Source organism: Harpegnathos saltator, unplaced genomic scaffold (genome assembly GCF_003227715.2).
Source record: "Harpegnathos saltator strain DR-91 unplaced genomic scaffold, Hsal_v8.6 scaffold10, whole genome shotgun sequence".
Taxonomy (NCBI): Eukaryota; Metazoa; Arthropoda; class Insecta; order Hymenoptera; family Formicidae; genus Harpegnathos; species Harpegnathos saltator.
Window position 1 is genome coordinate 941,212 of NW_020229873.1, and position 22,758 is coordinate 963,969.

Here is a 22,758-nt window from a genome sequence, read left to right on the forward strand (position 1 = left end):
GATTATGGGACTTTCTTATCGACACACTAACCGACGAAGTCAAGCATTGGATTGCCGACATGATGCACGACTTATTCGTTCACATACGTCGCTCAGTTACTCCGGATAACATCCAATGGTGCCTGAGATCATTTGTCGAATTATTATCGAGCATTGGTAACCAACCATTAATTTCTAGTTACAACGACATACCGCAAGTCAACCACTCCGATACAGCTAGCACATGTTGAACTGGACAGACTATTGGTAGGACTTTTTAGTTATTTTTTAGTTATTTTTTATTATTTATTGGCTGCATTCAGCAGACTCAACAGTTGGACAACATTACTAGATTTTCCATTGAATCTCGCTCCTAATTGGTCAATACTTCTGGGTCTATGAAGAATCTAAAATAATGCTCCATATATATATCCGTGAAGCTACCACAGCGTTTGCTCAGTGCGCATACGCCACTTTTTCCCACGACTTGTCATTACTGCTGCTGTCACGTATACATGATTTCGCGAGTCTCGTTTACCAGCCGCTGTCACGCTCATGTGATTTCGTTCTGCTGCGATTTTTGCAAAAACTTCCTATTAGTTCGATAAATGCTCTCAAGTACCATTGCGTAATTGAACGACATATCTATATGAATAAATCATGCACCATATTTGTAATTAATTCCTCGCTTTCGTTAGATAGTGTATCGACAAAATGGTTCCATAGTCTGTAAAACAGTCGGCGTGTCATTGTTGTGTGATGCTTATCGACAATCATTGCATCTACCTACTTAAGGCCCGATTGGAACAATCGGGCCATCATATGTTTATCTTTGTTTTTCCTTCAATTTAAACGAAGACAAACATATGATTTAACTATCAATACCAAGGAGTTGGAACAACCGGCCTTAAAACGAATATAATGTAATAGCAATAACATATATTGCCATCGCGTATCGCCATATGATATATCTTTACCGGACTTTGAACTCAAACGGAGTTGCGTTTAAAGCACAGCAAATATACATTATTTTTCGCACGACTCTTTTCTAAATTTACGAGCTTACAATATCAACTTCCTGGCATTGCGATACGCGCTATCGCCGTCGGTTCGACTTATCGTCCTAATGATACAAGATAGGAAAGATACGAAAGATAGGAAAGAACGCATTCTGCTATCCGTTATCTATCGGCGATAAGATTCGTGATAGCGTAAAACGATCGATTAAATTGCGCATTATAAATTTTGCACAACCTTCGACTATGAACCGATCAATCAAGAGATCGTTCGTATCTCTTGAAAGTTTTCCACTTGTTTCAGCACACGAAGATCAAAAATCATGGAATTTTTTATGAATATTCGTTATATTATTTTTCAGGCTATCTTATATTATCTTTCCAGGCTAACGAAAAGTCGTTGAGTAATCAAAGTTAAAAAAAAACAAAACAAATTATTATCCACTTTGACTTCCACCACTTGCATTTTTAAAATTAAGTTTTCTGTATTGCCATGTGCGTGTTCGCACTAAATTTTTTATTAATCTATCAATTTGTTGAATTTCAGCCATTCTCTCAATGCATAGATAAAAGAATTTCGCATTGTATCGAAAGGCGAAATGTGCGGTTTTATCATAACCGCATTCTCGTCACCGAATGACCTTCGAATAATGTTTCACACACGCGTGGCAAAACAATGACGTTCATACGTTGTAAATATAAAAATCTCGAAAAACGTCCGTTCGCAGATAAACGACATGTGCAATGCGCGGTGTATGTAACAACACGCCGAATGAAGTTGCGCCCGCTACATGCGTGCATTTTCCACTCGGCGGCGCGACAAAATTGCGCCGCGATTTTACAATGCAACGGCAAGTCGCACCGTTACGCCCGCTAATTTCTTCAGCTCTTTCCTTGAGCCACATAATATTCAACGATAGCGAACTCTTTTTATCCCACATTCCTGCCGCTGTGCTCATACACCGACGTATGCTCTTACTTGCGTCACACATAAACAACGTACAAATTGCAATCGCATCAGCATCGTATAAATTACGGTGAACGATTCCCAGTAAACATCGATATCTTGTAGACATCTAAAATATATTTTATGAAAGATATCTTCAAGATACATTTCTAAAAGATGTCTAGAAGAATACCTAAAAAATATTTCAATAGATTTAGTTGAAGATATCTTTATGAAATTTCTAAAAGATATCTACAGACATCTAATCTAACTTTAACCTTTAGATCCCTAAGAGATATCTTTTCGGAAAAATGTAAGATATCTCAAGACATTGCAAGATATTTTTTAGAAATCTAAGAGGTATCTTGTCTGTTTGCCTATTTGGGTTATCGGTGCCGACTACAGCGGGCATTTTGCATTCCCTTTCTTCGAATGGCTGGACTTTTCGTTCGCCGATGTAAACGTATCCTTTCCCTCCACTGCCGAGAATGCGAAACAAAAAGCCTGAAAATAGAATAATTCGTGAATAACTCGTATGTATGCAATAAACTGATTAACAATAACTTTGCGTTAATGTTATAATTTCAATTTAACTGTTGTATACAACGTTGTATCATGCTTCCCATTGTTGAATGGGAAATTATAACATTGATATAATATCAATAAGTAACATAATATTACTGTTAGTCTACCGGTTCTACCGGTTGAGCCGATGTTTATTGCTAGTAAAGTAATTCGCGTTTTTGAAAAAGAGAAAGAAAAACGAAAAACGCAACGTCGGGAGCAAACCGCGATCGCATGTATTGCGCGACATTGAAAGCTCAGACAAAACGTCGGCGCGGAACAATGTTCGTCGTGCCCTACGTACGCCTTACGTCGAACGCACACACGTCAAGGAGTATTTTCAGTCGAAACTATCGGGTGAGAAAGAACGAAGAGCATTACGCGAGCTCGGTCCCGTGTGAGACGTGTAGAGTATTGCTAATTATTAGTGTCCCAGATACATGCGTATGTATCTAAGGCGAACGGTAAACACGCCATCGTCGATTTACGTCACTCCATGGCTGAACGCGTGAGTCACGACTATTATTTTAATGAGCCGATAATACCGAAACACGGTACAAAGAACTTCGCCTTTTCAATCGCCTCCACGGACGAGGTCTCTCATTCGCTCGCGTAGAACACGCGGTGCGGTGCAGTCATTCTCCGCAATCGTCGATCGATTTGATATTGTTGATTAACACATTCGCACATAGCTAATAGCCAATGACCAATTAAGCTGTGTAAAATTTGTGCAATTAATCTTAGTCAGTTACCGCACGAATTCGCTTATTGCGAACCAATTGTCCGTTACAATGTTTAAATCTTTGATAATTATCGATCATCATCCAAACGATTTCCGTTTGATTTCACCGGCATACGGCCGTACGGCCGTAATTTGCCGTAAGTGTATCGTTACATAAGAATACACTTACGACGTCGACGACAATTCAAGGTAGAAACGAAAAATGCAACTTATCGTCGTTCACCGGTACATCCGCTATACATACATATTCGTCCGCGTGCATTGATTTTACGAGAGAGCTTAATTTAAATCAGTCAGAGAGCGACGATATGCAGGACGATGCAACGAGTAACAGTGCAACGCAAAATGCATGTTTGAGGAGGAAGAGACGTGGGAGCGCGTGAGAGCGTGTAGAGACGCGAATATTTCGCCCGGGAGTCAGGCGGACTTTCGCGTTCTTGCGCAATCTTACGGAAAAATGCGTCCGTTTAGCTCGAAAGCGCTGACGCCGCAATGCAAGAGATGTACGTACATACACGGGGAAATGTATTCTGCGCAGTAGGCGAGAATTGATTCACATCCAATTCTCGTGTGCGAATATCGTTATTGCGCCGCAGCTCTAATCGCAGAACATATCGGGTCACAGAGTAATCACGTGGTAACGACAATCAGTGTATGTATTCGGCGTGTGTGAACCGCGTTATTGTCTGAAGAGGGCTTGCCCGAGTCGAGTTCGATGCAGCGGGACGACTGGCGCGCAATGAAAATTCGGCCTCTTCGAGCCCAACAGCGAAAAATCCCGCAGGAAACGTCTCCTTGTCTGACTTCCTTTCGCAATCTGCAATTAACGATTACATTAGAAAGTGTTCGACGTTGGCAGCCGTAAAGAGATCAATCGACCGATTGATTGAAGACAGCAGCCAGACGTTCTCATATAGTCACAATAAAATCAAACGGCTTGATGAGTAATTTTATTGACGACGTTGAACTTGTTAAAAGTGAAATAATAATGAGAAAACACACAAAAGAAAGTATAATGCAGCGCGACATGTACGCGAGTATTCAAGGAACAAAGGAAAAAAAAGTATGTTTTTCGTACGCGCGTTTTCAAATTATGTGCCGGCTGACGAGCAGAAATTGCACGTGTCAACTATCTTATTGATATTTGCAGTCGTATGCAAGTTTGCAGCAGTGCTACTCAATGTAAACGTCGGTGTTTTAATTTCGCAGCGACGGCGGTACCCATCCACGTACGAGTAGATTATTCGGGCAACGTGTTACGTCACGTAGCGTGCAACGAACGTACTTTGCGTTAACTTTATAATTTTGGCAGCTTCTGCCAAAGAGAAGTACCAGGATTATATATCTGTATCGTGTACATGGCGAAACAATCGCGTCGCGCCAATTAAAGTCGCATAACAGTCAAGGCACGCCATTCAAGGTCTTTCGCCACGAAATAGCCACTAAGAAACGTGCAGAAGGCGAGATATATATATAAAAAAACAGAATTACCCAACGGATTTTCCCGTCACCGACAACATCTGCATTAACTTTACAATGTCGAGACTATCCTTTCTCGCCTTTCAGTCTGTCTCTCAATTGTGTATTCGGATAAAATATTCCTCGGAAATATTATTTTCGTGTTCTCTTCTGTACACGTAATATTTTTGCTTTGTGTCCTGACTTTCTTAGGTGATGTATTCAGCGAAGGCTTTTTGTCCTAAAACACAAAGAATCTCTGATTGTGTTATGAATTTTATTCTTTATTACTTTGTAGCTTTGTTTCTTGTATTATGTTTTAATAACAATGATAATTTAGACTCGTTCGAGTAACAAATAAAAATATTTTATCAGTATTAGATTTACAAAATAAAACTTAATGTTAATAAATAAATTAATAAATATAAATAATAAAGTTAATAAGTAAAACTTAATATTAAAATTTAATTTGTAATGGAATTCCTCGCAAACCAAAATTGAAAATTAAAAGATTTCTTTCTTATGATGGAATTCCAAGATCCGATCCTATTCACGGTAATATATTTAACGTCCCTTATCTTGTTGTCGTTCCGGTGTTTCCTAGAAACGTTAATCGTGACGTCACGGTCGATTATATTATGATTTTACCACAAAATATGTCTACTCATTATGAATGTCTCAAGCACGCCACATTTTCCCGGTGAAATAAACATGATTTTCTCGACCAATTGTATCAAAGCGTCACCTCTTATCCCTTGATCTCGAGTTCTTTTTGATATTCGATCACTGCGGTAAGCTCCAATTTTGCCAAAAGGGACTGCAATAATGATAATATTGCCATCATGAAGAAGCAATTGCGTACTTTTCGTTCGTGTAAACAGAACTGCCGCTCGTGCACGTGTCGTAAGTACGTAGGTGGATGCAGGCATGATAAACGAACACGTGTTTATACGCTCTATATATACTTCCACTGTAAATGATCTTTAATACATTGAAACAAACCGGAGCAATTCTACGAAATTTCTAATCACACGTTTCATTCAGTTTGATCTGTTTTCTTCCAGATATGAAGATAAATAGCTTCAGATTTACGAGCTTTTCATAAGTTCTTTTTACCTGCTTGGGAGATTGAAAATTAATATTAAATGACTATCACAGTAAAGGTAATATTAACACAAAGAGGTGATAACTAACAACAATTGACAATTACATAATTAAATCTCCTTTAAGAAAGGAATTTCTCGTTATGCAACACGATTCTAAGACTGAGAGTCAAACGTTTTTTCTTTACCTCATATTTAAATATAATCTTGTTTACAGTAACATTTTATATCGTTTTCATGCTTTTTCTCGTTCTACTCTTTCATGGAAGCGATATCTGTTGTTGATCATGACATTTTATAGCCGATCTATGGAAAACATTCATTAAATCATTTCACAATACAATGTATTTGCTTGTTATAAATATCTCAAGCAAGTTACATATTGTACTATGAAATGATTTCCACAGTAGATACGGTTTTCTCAGTCAATTGTAACAAGGCACAACCGTTTCTTTGACCTTCTGGATTTTTATCTTTAAGCAACTGCTGCAACAAACTCTATTCTTCAAAGAGATAAGAGGAGGAAGCACAAGAAGATAAATATGCAATTTACCTTGTAAATAACGTTAATTAAGGATCAATTAAGGATCTTTATTCCATTCGGTATCGATTTGTCCTCGATAGGAACAAGATTTAAAGAATAATAGAATCGTTTGTCGACCAACATCTTGTTGATAAATGATCCTTACAGATTCTAATCTTTATCAGATGTGAATTTAAATGCCCACGTCAGGTGATCATCTTTACGTTTACGATCCGCCGCGATCTTCGAAGTGTCGCAATCGATAACGCGACAATCGTCTCTTCGTACGCGCGTTTAAAACTGCGAACAAAGAGAAAGGCAGTAAAACGGAAGTTTGAAGATTCAGACGTGTTTTGTACACATAACGTTTAAACTTTCAACAGCTGTCGATCGAGGCAATAGGGTTAATATTCGAATCTCCATGTCTTTCGCTCCGAAGTAAGCGCGATTATGACAACACTATATCGATTATAACCGATAACCGATCGACAAGCGTTGCGCGTAAAGGGGCCGAACTTCAGGCGCGAAAGCACAGATGACGCCGAGCATGTTATATCCATATTGATTCATACGGGACAAAACAAAGGAGAAAAGGGAAGGAAAAGACAAGGATGGGACAAACGAAAAGTCCCCGCGCGACGATTTGTCAGCGCGATGTGAGATCGCGTCCTCGTAATTATGATTCATTAGAGAACTTCGGATGACCGCGACACGTCAAGAGACAGAATCGTGCGACTGGCGAGCAAAGCGCAGCGGAGAAAGAGGGGCAGGAAGAGAGGTTAGGAGGGAGGTTTAGAGCGGATCGCGCGGAACGTATATAACCTTCCGCTCGGGTCCCATCTATCAGTTGTACCTCAACTTCGGACACGTGACTAACGGCAAGCTCGCGCGGAGGAATAGTTTTTGTTTGTTTGGGACTCGTTGTATGGGTAAGTGGCGAGAAAACGCGAAACGTTCAGTGATCGCGAGCGAGTTAGGCGAATGTCACGGTGGACCGTAGATTTGCGATCGTAAGGTCGAACGCGTCCGTGCTCCACTCAGGGCAGTCCCTCACCTCCGTCGTCGTCGTCGTTGTCGTCGTTGTTGTCGTCCTCTCGCCGATATGTCTCCCACGGAATTCCCACACACGCATTTTTTCCACGAAGTCATTGATCTCACCGCCATGACTCATCGACGAATGCCACCACCCACATACAGCACGGGAGGCAATAACGCTGAGATGACAGCGCGCGCAGCTTGTCGATCGATGTCATGTTGTTTATGGCGAATGTAAATGAGAAATTGCGCACTTTGCCAACGATCCTTCTCCGAGGATGGTTTGACCCCATCGGGAAAATTGACAGCCAGCGCATGACAATTCCCTGACACGGTCTCTATTACCATCCTATGACGCAACGGTCACGAGAGAAAGAGAGTGATTGTCTCTCGAAGAGATAGCTTGGGTTGCGTTGGGAAACGTCACTCGGATACATCTGCTGCGTTGGTATGAGAGAGACATAAAAATGAGATAAAGAAAGAGGGAGAGTGTCCGAGTGACGTTTCCGGAGCGCAGCCTTGCTCCGTCGTTTTCGCGTAGAATTGCGAATGTTGACGACAGCATTCGCACGGCATAGGATGGAAATTACGTGCGAAGGCACGCGGGATAACGGATGCTGCTTTCTTTTTTTTTCTTTCTCTCCCTCTCGGAAAGCCTCGATGTCGTGACGTGCGATTTGACGCGAGAGAAAACGTCGCAAAAAAGGACGAGGGGAAGAGAGGGGGGACAGAGGGAGGGGGAGAGAGAGAGAGAGAGAGATATATAAACGTGACAACGAAGGTCGCAGTAGACACGTGGCAAGAGCGCTACGTATCTTTTTGTCGTGTATCGATTTACCACGCGCCTTACGGTGTCACCCAGAGCATCGTGTGTACACGTCGCCATGTTGGATACCGAGCCGACGACAAGTCCGATCCGCCTCTCCGCATTCATTTCGCAGATTTTGTCTTATGGCACCGTGCTGATCCGTGTGCTCAAATAGCAGTGGACTCACGGTAATCGTGGCTAATCATCGTGGACATTATCGCTTACGCAGGACCACGCTGATAAGAGAATTTACGTCCGCGTCGTTATGGTGTTGCGCTATCGTTACGTCAATTACGTGTCTGGGGATTTCGAAAGATTATCGTGCTCCTGACGTAAAAATATCATTTATTCTTACATCTAATCTTACGATTAGATATCGAAGAGATATTTTGAGAGTTCTTGCTTTCAAAAATCAAAGTCGTCGCGTACTCATACTTGCATAATCATACTTGCTGTGTCGTTTCTTTGTTTGTTTTTCCTTATATACAATATTGAAGTCTACAAATATTTTTTTATGTAAGTACATAAGTATTGTGGAAGTAGCGCTGAAACAATCGGCTACAAAATATCACACATATATTATAATTCACATCATATTTACAACAACGTGATCAGTAAAATATTCAATTTTTATCCTGTTTCTTCCTGTAATAGAAAATAATGTTCTTTTTAATGTTTGCATTCAGAGCAAGAGAAGAGTATAAAACACGGAGAGAGCCCTGTAGAGCCGATTAGCAGCTGCAGGGATGAACATGGCTTTGTGCCAACAGTTGGTCGCTGGGGCAGTGAATGGCCAAGTTGACTCGAGACGGCAAAAACATGGTGCCAGCCACAGGGGCAGGCACGCGGGCCCTGGATCAGGGGTTTTCCGCTACCCCTGCCGGTTTGGGCCCATTACGCGTCACCAGTCCTGACCGTTCCCACGGTCGAACAATATGAGGAACTAGCGGGCAGCGTTGAACTTGAAACGCAACGTTTATTGCGCGAGCATCGCTATAACACTGTTGGCAATTTCCTCAGGTATGCAACATTTGTTATATTTGCCGTTGATCCTGATGTACTTTGTGAGATTCGAACACTGTCGTGTATACAACATAGTATCTGCCAACAGGTTCTATCGGGACTACTCCATAAGTGGAGAAAGTGTGCTTGATAATTTCTACCGCACATACCAGCCGATAATAACAGACGAACATTACACTTGCGTCGGCCTTGGATTCGAGTTGTTACGTCGGTTAACTGATTTGGATGAACGATACCCAGGATTAGCAAAAAGTCTCTACTTAACATCATGTGAAGAGGTGAGTCTGTCATACTGTTTCAAGTCGTTTCTTCGGCAGAATCGTTAATATGTACACTTAAGGAGAAAAATAAATCTCTCATTTTCTGTTGTAGACAATTGGTAATGTCGCTAGTTACGTCGGCGGTCCACCAGCGCCGGCCAGCGGTGAGAAAGAGCATGTACTAGTGTGCCTGAGAATCAAGATTGGTGAACGTTGCGGCTTTATGCTGCTTGATCCTGGTTATCATATAGCTCGCGTTGTCACTGTGATGGCTGATAAATTGTACCCTCACACTGGCTGGTTTACGCAAATCGAGGAACCGAACTGCACGAAACTGTACAATTACTATCCATGTACCGAGGATCCCGATTATATTGAATGGCATGAGAGGGTTACTCGACCTGGTGCCTTTGAGACGGCGCAAGTCGCTCTCATTTACGTGGCGAGGCCATATTTAACTGCCATTGATGTTACCGAACGTAGAAACTTGGTTTATAACCACAAGAGCCTCATAGCCAGAGATACTAAAGGCCACACAATCGCTGGTATATATTTTCCTGTTGTACTGGATCGCGATAACGCGACCTTCACGATTTTCCATCAGACCGCCAACAGGAAGAAACGAGTTAAAATGGCATTCAATAAATTTCAACGCACTTCGGAGGTAAGAGAGAAGAAGAAAGAGCATTTGGAAATTTCAACGTACGTTTGTATCGAGCGAAATAAAATGACAAATTCCTTATTCGCTTCAGATACGTCCCAACGCCGAGGAAATGGAGATTGTTGCGGAATGTGCTCGACAGCTCGAAATTCCGCCGGATGAACTAGAGAGTATAATTTCTGCTCTCGCCCGCATCATGAGTGACACGTCATTCGTGACCCAGCTGTTAACCATCAACCAGCATATCAACACCTTAGCGGAGGCAAATTAACAGAAGTCAATCCACTCAGCATGGTGTCGATATAACATTACGTTTCACGGTTTCTTTTGCCGGCTTTCCTCTTATGTTCTTTTATTAATTACTGTAGATATGCTTTGTTACGTTTTATAATTTATTCGTTACGCGTTCACGAATGGCTCGTGAACCATTTTCAAAAGTTTGCTGCTATTTAGTATTGCATTTTATGCGCGCAATTCAATGAAAACATTAACAGATACGATCGAAACGGCGTATTACATTATGTACTTCAGCATATGTACGTAAACTTCAACACGTTGAACTGTCGCTTTGATTTCCATGGAAGGTTACAACAAATAGTATTTTTTATCCACTTGCCTCTATCGTGTCTGTCGTTCAACGATTGAGCATTATTTTTAAATATTCGCTTTTACCTAGCATACACCAGCGACAACCAATTGTCAACTATTTTACATGGCCTACACTTAAAAATTTATATACCGCTTTTAAAATTTTAGTCTCACAATGTATATGCAATTTGTGTTCACTTTTATGGCAATGTAACTAGATCGGTATGATAATATTTTCATTGAATAACCTCGAAACTAAAATGTATAGATCACTATTTGTGTAGGAAAGACTTCGACTAAAATCGTATTGGTACAAGGGATATATAATTTTATTCCACCATTTCTTATTTAGAATAAATATATCTATATCTATACATGTGTGTGCGTTCAGTTGTTAAAACGAAATTAACAATTATTTGAATAAAATAATTATTTGACGGGGAAAGTTTGTGTGTCGTTTAATATCCTACCTTCACGAGAGCGTGTTGCGTGTATTTGCTTTACAAATGATCGGCCACTTCATCTGCTAATAAATATATACCAGGTTTCAAAGGTCAATCGTGCACAGGTCAAACTATCACAATCCAGGATACATTTAAAACCATTAATCATTTATTGCCTTTATATACATTGGACTTTTGAATATTGTTATACGATATTAAAAATTAACATGAACCGACAGAAATGGATATAGTACATGTCTGTGATTATATAAGTTCTTAAAGTTTCAGGATACATTTTTTATATCAATTTATGGATACAATTTGCTACTAGCCACTGCTAAAACTATTCAACGAAAAATGTCCACTTACAGATGTTCACAGTAACATTACATCGTTTTATAGAGAATTATACATCTTTATTACTATTGTACCTTGTATAACATAGAAGATATATCTGAACAAAATAGAATAAATTAATGCAGTGCTTTTTGATTAATGGTAGAAATTAGCATTTCGCTATTTTAGGAATTTATTTTTATATTTTAAACGTTGATATATGTATATATAATCGAAGTTCAAACCTATATGTATATATATTTAAATAAGTATTTATATAAAATATAATAAACAACTTATTGTGTTACTTAAAAAATTCTGAAGTATCAGTTTAACTATATGCATTAAATGATAAGATGTGTGTGGATATAGCGACATCTTTTTATCAATGCGAAAAGAATATTGAGGACAGAAAGATATTAAATCTTTTCTAGAGAAAATATTAATGACCACTTCCAAAGACATATTAACCGTATATGAGAAATGAGAAAATAATTTAAAGTACATTTTATTAGCTTAGGTAAATCTGTAATAGAGGCGAGAGATAAGATTGCAATTAGTAATTTGAGATACTCTAATCACCACTATTGGACACCGCGTGACTTATCTACTTGATTTTTTTACTAGGAATATAGACTACTGACGGTTCCTCTGATGCTTCACGCTTTCGAGATTCAGATGTGGAAGGTACTTCCGTACTTGAACTTTTACCTTTTCCCTTCCCTTTTCTTTTCGGAGATTCTGCAGCTTTTGTAGTTTCCCTGTAAATACATAACGAGTTAATTAAATATACAACGATATTTTTATGTAACATACATATTAGATCTAAGTGGGAAGCTAAACTATTATAAAATTACTGATGATATTACCGTAGATTTGTAGAACTTTTAGAATGAAAAAGAAAAGAGAGAACAGACACACTGGTGCATATACAAAATAAGCGAACCATGCACTTGCCTTATAACGACTATGTGAAATTGCTGTTTTCATTTTTGTTACGCCATTGGCAGATAAATTAAAAAAAGAAGATAGAGAAAGAGAGAGAGAGAGAGAGAGAGAGAGAATCTATAAGCTGTCACAGTAGAAGCAGTACAACATTTATTAAAATTAAGAAAATAGTAATGACGAAAATCATATCTTCATAAATATGAATTGTGGCTGATTTTTATATGAAAACCTAATATAACGATAATGCATAACTAGCTTATATACTTAATGTGTATATCAATATCGATCAATGTTAAACAATATCACCGTCTAATTGAAGTGAGAGCGATTAATACTGTTTTGTAACTTGATAGGAAAAAAGTAAAGATCTACATTAGTTTCAAAATGAATCGCATCAATCGCTCTTATCCCAATGAGCCGATATGTGCCTACCATTTAGAGGAGGGATCCTTAAACAGTATCATTAGCTATAGAAGCGTTCGCAATTACAGATAAGTTCAGGAAGTAAAATTGCAATGAACAGAACAAAATAACGAATAACGGAGTGACGCAACGTACTTACGTCGCGCAAGTGTCACTGCTGTGTACTATGCTTTTAGCTTATTAATATTTGCGCCTGTACCTGCAATACACAAGATGGTATATTCTATACCAATCTCTTAGCATGTCGCGGTATCGCGTAAGGCATAACGTAACTTTGCATATGATTTGCGAAACCAAAGTATAATACGTAAGTAATAATACACATCTCGTTGGAGAAATGATAATAAAATAATAGCGAAGTGTTATCTCGGCGTTAAATAATTAAAATTTTGTGCATTATTGAAGCAATATATATATATATTGCTGCAATATATATATATATATATATACATACATACATATATATATTGGTATATATATATATATATAAGCGTATATCGTTGGAAATTACATTCTTAAGAATTATGCTAGAAACTATAGATTAGTTTAGATATTCTTAATACTAACAATGACATATTAATATAGAATCGAGCGGAGAAATAATAGTATTGGAGGAATATATACATATATATATATATATGTATGTACACACACACCTATATATATATAGGTATCAACAAAACATATACACTATACTTATGAGACATAATTGCATACAATGATGTCCCTTATTACTAGAAGCAGAGAGCACTATTACCTGTTTGCATTTATAACGTAATGCAAGCATTGCGCCACATTTTCCTTTGTTTTTATGAATGATAATACATGCATTTATAGAAATATAGTTCTACGACTCAAGTAAATTACAGAGAGAAAACCTGTGTGTGTTCTATGTGAGTATATGGAACATACGTCTCGTTTCACTCGCTCCAAAACACCATATTTCTTCTTTTAGAATCCAAGATTTAGTCTCCGATGTAGCGAAAAATAGCGATGACAGTAAACTAATAGAAACTAAACTTACCATGGAGACAATTTGGCAGCTACATTCTTCCCAGCCTTTATAGGATTTAGTTTAGCACGTAATGGTTTATGTCGACTACAAAAGTATATGACAATCAGTTCTCCATAATATGGATGCAAAACAATTTTTTTTATCATTAAATTTTCTAACAGATAGTAAAACAGACAAAATAACAAAAGAGATTTATGTAATAAATGATAAAAAAGATTCATAATTATATATTTTGCAGCCATTACTTGCAGCCATTGAGAGATCTGAAGTACTTATTAATTTATTACAATTATCATTTAATGGCTAGAGTTTGGAATTGTACAATAGTGAATAGATGAAACCATGTTTAGTTAAATATTTTTCCTAATCTTCCCAACTATTCCTTACTATTCTACTTCTTACTATTTCTTTCATCCATTTCCCATGCAGTTTAGAAATATTTTATTTTATAAAACAATAGAAAAGTATACATTAAAGAGAAAGAAAAGAATGGAGAAGACGAATGTTGCGATACGTATGCTATTGTAGTACAGTGCTTAAAAGCATGCATACATACATTTCAAAGTCACATGCAGAAAGTGTAAATGGAAATACATCAGAAAGAAGGCGCAATGAAATTCTATATTTGCAATTATTTTCTAACATGTCTGATGTTGTGTTTATCTACCATAAACATATATATTTGCGACTGTATATATTACTATTAGAATAATTTAATAACGAAAAAAAAGTAAGATTTAACAAATACATGTACAAAGCAAATTTATAATCTGCTGATGCCATGAAAAATGGATCTGCACTAAGTATCCTTACCTTTAACAAGTTGTTACTTGTTAGATGGCAAGTATACATTTGAGCATTTCTGAACTACTAAATTAAATGGACAAACCTTGTTGACGGTTCTGAGGTAGACGGTAGAGCCAATTGTCTTACATCTGCTCGATTTCTATTTAGGTTAGAACCATTACCGATTGCAGCAACATTGACAGCAGAACCTCGTGTACGTGTTTGCCATTCGCGATTGAAATTATCAGCATCATCTACAATACATACATGCACCATATAATTGTAATGATTATGTCTTGTATTTACCGATAATTAAATTGTTTTTATTCTTAAGATTATAAAAAAGTTACCTTCATCAAGATTAATAAACTCCTGTCGTTCTTCTGATTCTCCGCTTCTCATGTTGTGCTCCCTTTCAAGAATATGTGCTCTGTCACCAATATGATGACCAATAGCCATCTTTTTAGTTCCTGTACGAGAGTCCCTTACAGTCTTTTTAGTTTCTCTTACGCCGCCAGGTGCTGTTGTCGTTGACATAGTTTCTTCATAAATTTCTGGACGTCCATCAGGACCACTGGACATAGATACTACGGATTGGCGCATAAATGAGTGAGAATTACTGCCCAATGTTGAAACAGGAGGAAAATCCTGCAAATTATATATAATCATGTAGTGAAATAACCACATAATGAAATAACTAAAATTTGTAATTACTATTGATATACTTCTATCATTGATCCATAGCTAACAGATTTTATCTGAAAAATTTTACTCACAAAGTTCATCATATCTCTAAAGAAGAATGGCTGCATTGTTCCCATCCGTGGCTGTATCATTGGATGCAAAGGTTCTAGCATTCCGCGACCAAATGGGAAGCCAAACTGAGGCATCATCTGATCAATCTCATCAAATACGCTGCCAGGCCAACTGTGGATGATCATATGCAACATAAAATTACAAATTCGCATCTCTTTAATTATGCATATATAATTTTATAATTAATACAATAATAATTTTTATCTTAAGATAGATATTAAACTTTCTTTGAGGTTAGAAAGCCCATCATATATCTATATACATAAATAGCGTAAATAATTTTAATAATTAATTTCTCTTTTTATAGTGTAGAGCGATCGTTTGAGTTTTTTGGATAATCTCTCGTACAAAACAGAACGTCAAATAAGATACGCTTCTAATGACATCAGAATTAATGTCGACAATTCTAAGTCTATTAATATTGATTTTATTGAAAGTGCGTCATTTGCACACCTTGCGCAATTTTTATAGAAAGACAGTGTAGTCCGCAAATTTTTTCACAACGAATCTGTTGTACGAGCGAATGAACTCTTTTCGATATACCACATGACAAAAGATAAAATCTTGACGGCGTTGATAGTTGATATGTCGCAAAGAAGTGTCTAGAAATCAACCACGCGAAATATAAGTACTCGATAGAGAACGTAACGAAACTCACCCGGACCAGACATTCATCTTCCTCGTCAAATCTGCGTACTATCAAAGTGGAGAGGAGTAACTCGAGCTAGCGCTCAGGATTCGAAAAATTGCTCCGAACGATCAATAGCGAACGAATAATTCTCAATACACCTTCGCTGCCTTTCTGCCTTTTACTGCTCGTCGTGAAAATGGCCGTTTTTCGAGCGACAGACGACAGCGCCTCCCTCCATTCACGTGGAAATGTCTAGAATTGACTTGCGTAATGGAGTACTTACATATCCTTCGACGTCCATTGCACTTTTTTTTCCGGAGACGAAGGTATTGTTAACTCTAAAAAGCGAATAGCATCAAAAGACAAGCTCTATGATTTGACATTCAATGTGGAAAGAGTAAAAACAGAATAATCACGAGACAGATTAGAAAGTGCGGACGCGCAGAAATGATGGCAAATAGATGACATCTGTGAACAAAGCTGAAAACGAAGCAAGCGGGATTATTTTGCTGGTAACTTACCTCGCCCACGACTCTCGCCAAGTGTCTCACGCGTTTGCTCAAAGATGCTGCTCCGAACATTCGAATCGAGTGTGTCGATGTGGAGACGCCATTACGCATGATGGCACACACGCGCGCGCGTGCTATATATCTCGTAAATTTTATGCTCCCGCATCCTGCACGTTCTTGAATTCTACGAAACGACGAGCGAACATGGCGACCCGACAAAACATTCCGTGTGGCATCGTTTAACGACCGATCTGATTATCCCTGTCGCTCGGCTGCCATGTCGCACGGTAACCGCGGAACGACGTCATCCTGACCAAAAGTTTCTTCGCCGAGAGTGACGCAACGATCGACAGTCGGCGCCGAGGGCACTGGAGAACTCTCTTCTTTCAGGGGGAAGGTGTACGTATCGGCTGTGAGTGCAAACCCGATTAATCAGGATCCGCTGATTCGTGTAAAATAACAAATAGAGGCGTATGGCGATCCTCGCGTTTGCCGATAGCCCATGTTAGTGGAGTCGCGAGACGTGACTTGAGAAGTGGATCGAGAGAAGTCAGTGAGTCTGTGTCGGTCTTGTTGCGACGTGTACGAACAGCAGCAGCAGCAGCCTGTACCGACATAACCGAGGTGATTCGTCGCGGACTGTAACGTAACGACCCCGCGGAGGGTATCGCGAACAGATACATAGACTTGCGTCAAACAAGGCAGACTGGACCGAAAGTCGAAGATTGATCGTTGCCAATCATGACGATCCTATCAAAGAAGAAGACAAACGCATCGAAGGATCGTACTCGCGAGCCAGGCGCAGGCACGGAGGTCGACGTTCATCATAGCGTGGTGCAGAATGAACATAATTCCGGCAGCATCGCGCTGCCGAACAGTCCTTATCAGGTAAGAGACAACGTGGAGAATGCTCCATCCGTTATTTGTCTATTTCTCTCTCTCTCTTTCTCTTTCCCCTTTTTTCTCTCTTTCTGTCATGTGTTTTATCGCAATCTCATGCGTCACGCACCGAGACAAAGCTCTAAGACAGATTTTACCGAAAACACGCGACTAGGTGCGCGGAAGCGGTGGATTCACCGTCGACTTGCACGGAGTTCAAGCTGATCACGGATCCGGTTCCGTAGTGCTGGCCGCCGGCTCGTACGAGGTATAAGCTTTGAGAGAGAGAGAGAGAGAAAGAGAGAGAGAGACCGTTCCCCTTGGTCTCGTCGCTGTTATAGGTTTTTGTTCTCTTTTCTCATTTTCGCCCATCGAGAGTGATGTAAACTGTAATCGTTGGATAAGATATTTGGGTTGTGACTAATTATAGGCCAATGTTTACTTAATGACATGGGAATGACTGTACACTCGCACTGATCAAAGTGCAATGAGCTATAATGCACAATGCTGATTACCATGCACGATCACTAATTGCAAGTGTTCAACCAAAAAGCTTTTGCAAAGTTAAATCTAGGTTTAATGTATGATGCTTTTGTGTTACAGGCAAGTGACCGTCGTGAAGAGAAGCACTTTGAAGAAAGCGGCCCGAGCCATGGTAAACGTCACCGACAAAGAGTCAGTCCCCACAGGTAATAAAAATCATAAAAAGATCACAGAACAGTGAGACTCAAAATGAATTGTGTCAGACTATGCAAAAAATAAGTTAAATCTTAGTCAGATTAGTCAGTTTAACACAAATTGAATATTTTTATGTCACAATAATTCTTGTGTGACGATATATCGTAACATGTTACGATATTTATGACATCTGTAACATCTATGACACATTATATGATGAGAGTAATTGTTCTTGTAAAATGTATATCTACTTTATATATATAATAAGGAATCTACTAATCTTTTAGTAGCTATATTGGTAGATCCTCACGCGCCAAACGCGAGCGAGAGAGGGACAGAGGCAGGGAGAGGGAGAGGGAACGGGAACGTGAGAGGCAAGCAACTCCACCTGCTGCTTCTTGCAGTGGTATGCAAGGTATTTCTTGTGTAATATCATTAAAAGTTAATAAAACTGGAAAAACTTGTTTACACAACAGAGTTTATTTAATTTCTTTAGGAACAGACACCAGTGTCAGTGGAAGAGTGAGCATCGTTGGAAATGCCTCAAATCTGGAGCACGAATTGGCAAATGGTTACAACAGTGGAGATGAATATACAGGACGTGCGGGAAATAATCTCACGTTAGCTGAATGGCAAGAAGTTAGTGTTGTTAAGCTTAAGTGTTCCACAATAGGTATAAAGCATTATTCTGCGTTCACATGTTATCACATTTATATTTTTAACTTTCCAGAGAGATCGATGGTTTGAAAAGCACATGCGGAAAAAGGGTTTTATTGTGAAGAAAATGGATGAAGATGGAGCTTGCCTGTTTAGAGCTGTAGCGGATCAAGTTTATGGCGATCAAGAGATGCATGGGGTTGTACGGAAGCATTGTATGGATTATATTGTAAGTTACGATACAACTTGATATGATATGCTTGTGATAATTTCAAATTTAAGTTGCTTGCTGGCTATTACTCTCCATTATGGCTCAATGTATGATCGGACGTATTTTCAGGCTTCCAATAAGGAGTTCTTCCGAAATTTCGTGGCGGCGGAAGATTTCAGCAACTATGTGAATAGAAAAAGGCTGGAATACGTTCATGGGAACCATATAGAAATGCATGCCATGTCGGAAATGTACAACCGTAGCATCCAATTGTACTGTTATAGTACTGGTAGGCATCATTTTTCTCGCTCATCCTGCAAGTTTTCAATATTACTTGATTATCGATCAAATTTTTTACAGAACCTATCGATATCTTCCATACTACTGTGAAAAGTGACAATGAGCCTATTAGGCTGTCATACCAACGCGATAGTCACTACAACAGCATAGTTGATCCGTACAAAGCTACCGTAGGTGTCGGTCTCGGTTTGCCAGCATATAACCCCGGTGCTGCCGATCATGCTTTGATATCCGACGCGGTCCGTCAGAGTGAAGAATTACACATCGAACAGGTAAATCCGTAAACGAGTCGACTTGACACGTCGATTTGACTATGCGATTTCGTTCAACAGACAATGCTGGAGGATAAAATCAAAGCCACCGATTGGGAAGCGACCAACGAAGCTATTGAGGAACAAGTAGCGAGGGAGAGTTACTTGCAATGGCTGCGCGACAACGAGATGCGCAAAGCAGTAAGTAGAGACACTTGATCGTAACGACCATTATGTACCTTTATTGAAAAGAAACAAAGACTCAGTCTTTCGTGACTTTTGAATCAAGCGATCAGCCAGTAGTAGCAGTACGAGCACAGTTACGAGCGCGCAACATAATCATTCGCACTTTCATTCGCATGGAGGTCGTGGACAGCAACGTAGCCATACCTCGTCACCGACTACAACTCAAACTAGCCAAGATAATTTACGTAATTCTCCAAAGGTTCGTCTTGTACACCGATGTGATAATAACTATGCGCGGTGTTTCAAAGTGACGCGTGTATAAAGCAGTGCTGTCTGTTGTGATCATCAGATCAGCGACGCAGTACGATATAACAAAAGATCGCCACAGCACCAGTCAACGACTCAAGGATCCCACCTGCCGTCGGACTTTGAGATAAAAGTGACGCCGCAGGAACCTGTACCAGGAAGCAGCAAGGAGGCACATGCATCACCCGACATCCCGTTGTTCAATCGCCTTCCTCCTGAAGTGTTCGGTGAGAACCCGAAGAGCTAAACTCTTGATTTGTGGAATAACAAACCCGAAAGGAATTTATTCTAAAAGTCAGTTCATGTGAAATGTAATTTCTAAACGTAGTGAATCGCCTTTACTTATGTGCACGCATTTACCTGACGTGATGTTCTAGAGATATTTATTGAAGAAGTAGCTATTAGATTTTTATACGGATTTCTAATAACTTTCACGGTGATCTCTCTAATGACTTTCTAATTTTCCAGGTCTGACCGATTGGGAAGATAGCGATATACTCTCGCAAGTGCTAGCGACGTCGCAACAGGAGTATTTGGACAGCTTGAAGCAATCACGTGTGACTGCGTCCGCTGGAAGCGATAGCCCTAACACGATAGAGTCTAATAACAGTTCTAGTAACAATTCTTGAAATGCGGTCGGCAATGACAAAGTTCAAAAGATATCAGAGTAAAGATATATACATTTATATATATATATACATATATATATATATATATATATATTGCAGTATCATCTATCCCCGCGTTGTGCCAGGGCATGAGGTGGTTTGCTTTCTCATCCGCGAGTAAATATTGCAATAATTTTTTATTTCTTCCTCATCCATTTCTATCCATTTCACACATTCAACACGTTCTTTCCACTTCGCTTTTTTCTCTTTCAAACCGACAACCGAATAAATGATTTCTTCTGCCTTTCTTCTCCACCTGTCTGTCTTTTCCAACGATATGTCGATTGATAACGTACATATGGAATTTTCAAAACGTCCTACGTACGTCATATAGTCGTTAAGCGCTTCGTTAACACTCATAAAGTAGCTGTGTTCTCTTTTGTTGTATCTTTGTATTTGTCATTTGGAGAATGGTCAAAATAATTGTATCATTCCAAAATTGTTATTGTTAAAAAAATCTTCATAATTACGTGATATCTGCTGTCACAATCTATATTAACTCGCCTATTTTGGGGTTCAACATTATTACCATATGGCATGCAATGCGATTAGACAAGGAAGAATTATATATATATATATACACATAGATACGTACATACATATACACATACATTATGTATGTATATATGATGCATATATATATGTTTGATAACCGTGATGTTTTTTTCTCGATATAGTATAGGTGAAAATGCTTTAGAAAATATCTGCGTTGCATTATTTGTATAAAAAGGAGTAAATAAAAAATTATCTAACTGTAACTTTAATTATGGTCAACATGTTTAGAAACATCCACCGCCGATTTTGTACATTATTTTTTACCGCCGAGTTTTTTTACAGAAAAGATAAGTTAACAAGAGCGACACTAATTTTGCTGTATCCTATTTAAATGACACGAATTTGCGTTGTGGAGAAGGTCAACATCGGTGTTTCTCGAAGTGTCGAAGTACGTAGATGGTTTACCACAACAAAGTGAAGAGTGTCTTTGATAAACAAGATCGAGTGTCACCGTCGAACCATGACATTTTCGCATCTGTTTTAGACGAAATTAAATCTTGTTTTCTTTCGCTGCCGCTCTCTGTTTCTTACAAAGGTAAAAATGTACATGTGTACCGACGACTACAGATTTGAGAGCACTCTCGGCAACGGAACGTTCGGGTATATATTATCATTATTTGAAACGAACGCATAACTATATATACAAATGATGAGAATTGCTTTATAAATATATATATTTTTAGAACCGTATACCTGGTAAGAAGAAAGAAGGACTCGAAACCATTCGTCATAAAAGAACAAGATTTAAACACAGTGAACTATTCGTCATCCAAGGTACAAAGGAATCACACAATGCATTGACCATCCTTGTACATTTTCTGTATACATCTTGTGATTCAGATAGTGCTCGAGGAGGTGCAATGCCTGCGCAAGATGCGACATCCGAATATAGTCTCTTATCACGGAGCGTGGATAGCGCACAATCACAGTTACATTCTTATGGAATACGCAACTAGATGCACGCTGAAAGATTTGCTAGAGAAACGAAAGTTGCCTCTCAAGGAGAAAGTAACTATACTTTCCGATAACTATACAGAGGACACATTTTAGAGCAATGAGATATACCGGGAATATCTTTTCACAGGACGCTCTGTATCTCTTTTCGCAAGTCACTCTGGGAGTACATCACATTCACTCAAAAAAGATCCTTCACCGAGACTTAAAACCAGAGAACATTATGCTGACCGGTAGCCGCGGGGATATTGTTAAAATCGGCGACTTCGGCGTCTCGAAGAGTCTTCAGAAGTAAATATCGATAAACCAATTTCTACATGTTATGAATTTAGACGATTCTTAGACTCATTCTCTCTCTTCGCTCTTATTCTTTTTCTTCCTTTTTTGTAGAAAATGCATAACTTGTCGCGCGGGATCTTACTATTACATGGCCCCAGAGATGTTAACTGCACAGCCGTACGATTTCAAGTGTGATGTATGGAGCATGGGCGTTGTATTGT

General features: G+C 38.9%; 4 protein-coding genes and 1 long non-coding RNA gene across 18 annotated transcripts; 3 read left to right on the forward strand and 2 right to left on the reverse strand.

Annotated features, from left to right (window-relative positions):
- Positions 1-319: 319 nt before the first annotated feature.
- On the reverse strand, positions 320-6,491 carry LOC105190219 (uncharacterized). 7 transcript variants are annotated; one of them, XR_003112627.1, is made up of 6 exons: positions 5,997-6,351; positions 5,451-5,821; positions 4,739-4,946; positions 3,759-4,064; positions 2,220-2,445; positions 320-2,134 (listed from the first exon to the last, which is right to left on the reverse strand). It is a non-coding gene; the product is annotated as an uncharacterized LOC105190219 (long non-coding RNA). The 7 variants fall into 7 exon arrangements; XR_003112628.1 differs by lacking the exon at positions 320-2,134 and having other exon boundaries at positions 2,197-2,445; positions 3,763-4,064; positions 5,997-6,350; XR_003112624.1 differs by lacking the exons at positions 320-2,134; positions 2,220-2,445 and adding an exon at positions 6,362-6,491 and having other exon boundaries at positions 2,629-4,064; positions 5,997-6,291.
- A 2,429-nt stretch (positions 6,492-8,920) lies between these two features.
- LOC105190264 (uncharacterized) lies at positions 8,921-10,753 on the forward strand. Its single transcript, XM_019844628.2, has 5 exons — positions 8,921-8,929; positions 8,983-9,194; positions 9,286-9,475; positions 9,570-10,121; positions 10,210-10,753. Exons 1-5 carry the CDS (start codon positions 8,921-8,923, stop codon positions 10,387-10,389), a joined length of 1,143 nt encoding a protein of 380 aa, XP_019700187.2. The 3' UTR covers positions 10,390-10,753.
- A 1,223-nt stretch (positions 10,754-11,976) lies between these two features.
- Mlf (myeloid leukemia factor) lies at positions 11,977-16,456 on the reverse strand. Of its 3 annotated transcripts, XM_011152846.3 has the most exons (7): positions 16,132-16,452; positions 15,434-15,584; positions 15,008-15,305; positions 14,761-14,911; positions 13,881-13,955; positions 12,996-13,055; positions 11,977-12,246 (listed from the first exon to the last, which is right to left on the reverse strand). In XM_011152846.3, the coding sequence occupies exons 1-6, from the start codon at positions 16,146-16,148 to the stop codon at positions 13,037-13,039; spliced, it is 711 nt and encodes a 236-aa protein (XP_011151148.1). In that variant the 5' UTR covers positions 16,149-16,452; the 3' UTR covers positions 11,977-12,246; positions 12,996-13,036. The 3 variants fall into 3 exon arrangements, with proteins under 3 accessions (XP_011151148.1, XP_025152926.1, XP_011151147.1); XM_025297141.1 differs by lacking the exon at positions 12,996-13,055 and having other exon boundaries at positions 16,132-16,456; XM_011152845.3 differs by lacking the exons at positions 12,996-13,055; positions 13,881-13,955 and having other exon boundaries at positions 16,132-16,444.
- Positions 16,457-16,692: 236 nt separating this feature from the next.
- On the forward strand, positions 16,693-21,363 carry Duba (Deubiquitinating enzyme A). Of its 6 annotated transcripts, none has more exons than XM_011152842.3 (11): positions 16,693-17,501; positions 18,096-18,181; positions 18,458-18,585; positions 18,667-18,809; positions 18,901-19,056; positions 19,168-19,327; positions 19,399-19,610; positions 19,671-19,790; positions 19,879-20,034; positions 20,125-20,375; positions 20,550-21,363. In XM_011152842.3, exons 1-10 carry the CDS (start codon positions 17,355-17,357, stop codon positions 20,326-20,328), a joined length of 1,512 nt encoding a protein of 503 aa, XP_011151144.1. In that variant the 5' UTR covers positions 16,693-17,354; the 3' UTR covers positions 20,329-20,375; positions 20,550-21,363. The 6 variants fall into 6 exon arrangements, with proteins under 6 accessions (XP_011151144.1, XP_019700222.1, XP_025152908.1 ...); XM_019844663.2 differs by having other exon boundaries at positions 18,458-18,576; positions 20,125-20,308; positions 20,550-21,361; XM_025297123.1 differs by having other exon boundaries at positions 18,473-18,576; positions 20,125-20,308; positions 20,550-21,361.
- Positions 21,364-21,845: 482 nt separating this feature from the next.
- On the forward strand, positions 21,846-22,553 carry LOC105190216 (eukaryotic translation initiation factor 2-alpha kinase 1). Its single transcript, XM_025297841.1, has 4 exons — positions 21,846-21,904; positions 21,988-22,078; positions 22,145-22,312; positions 22,389-22,553. Exons 1-4 carry the CDS (start codon positions 21,846-21,848, stop codon positions 22,551-22,553), a joined length of 483 nt encoding a protein of 160 aa, XP_025153626.1.
- Positions 22,554-22,758: the final 205 nt, after the last annotated feature.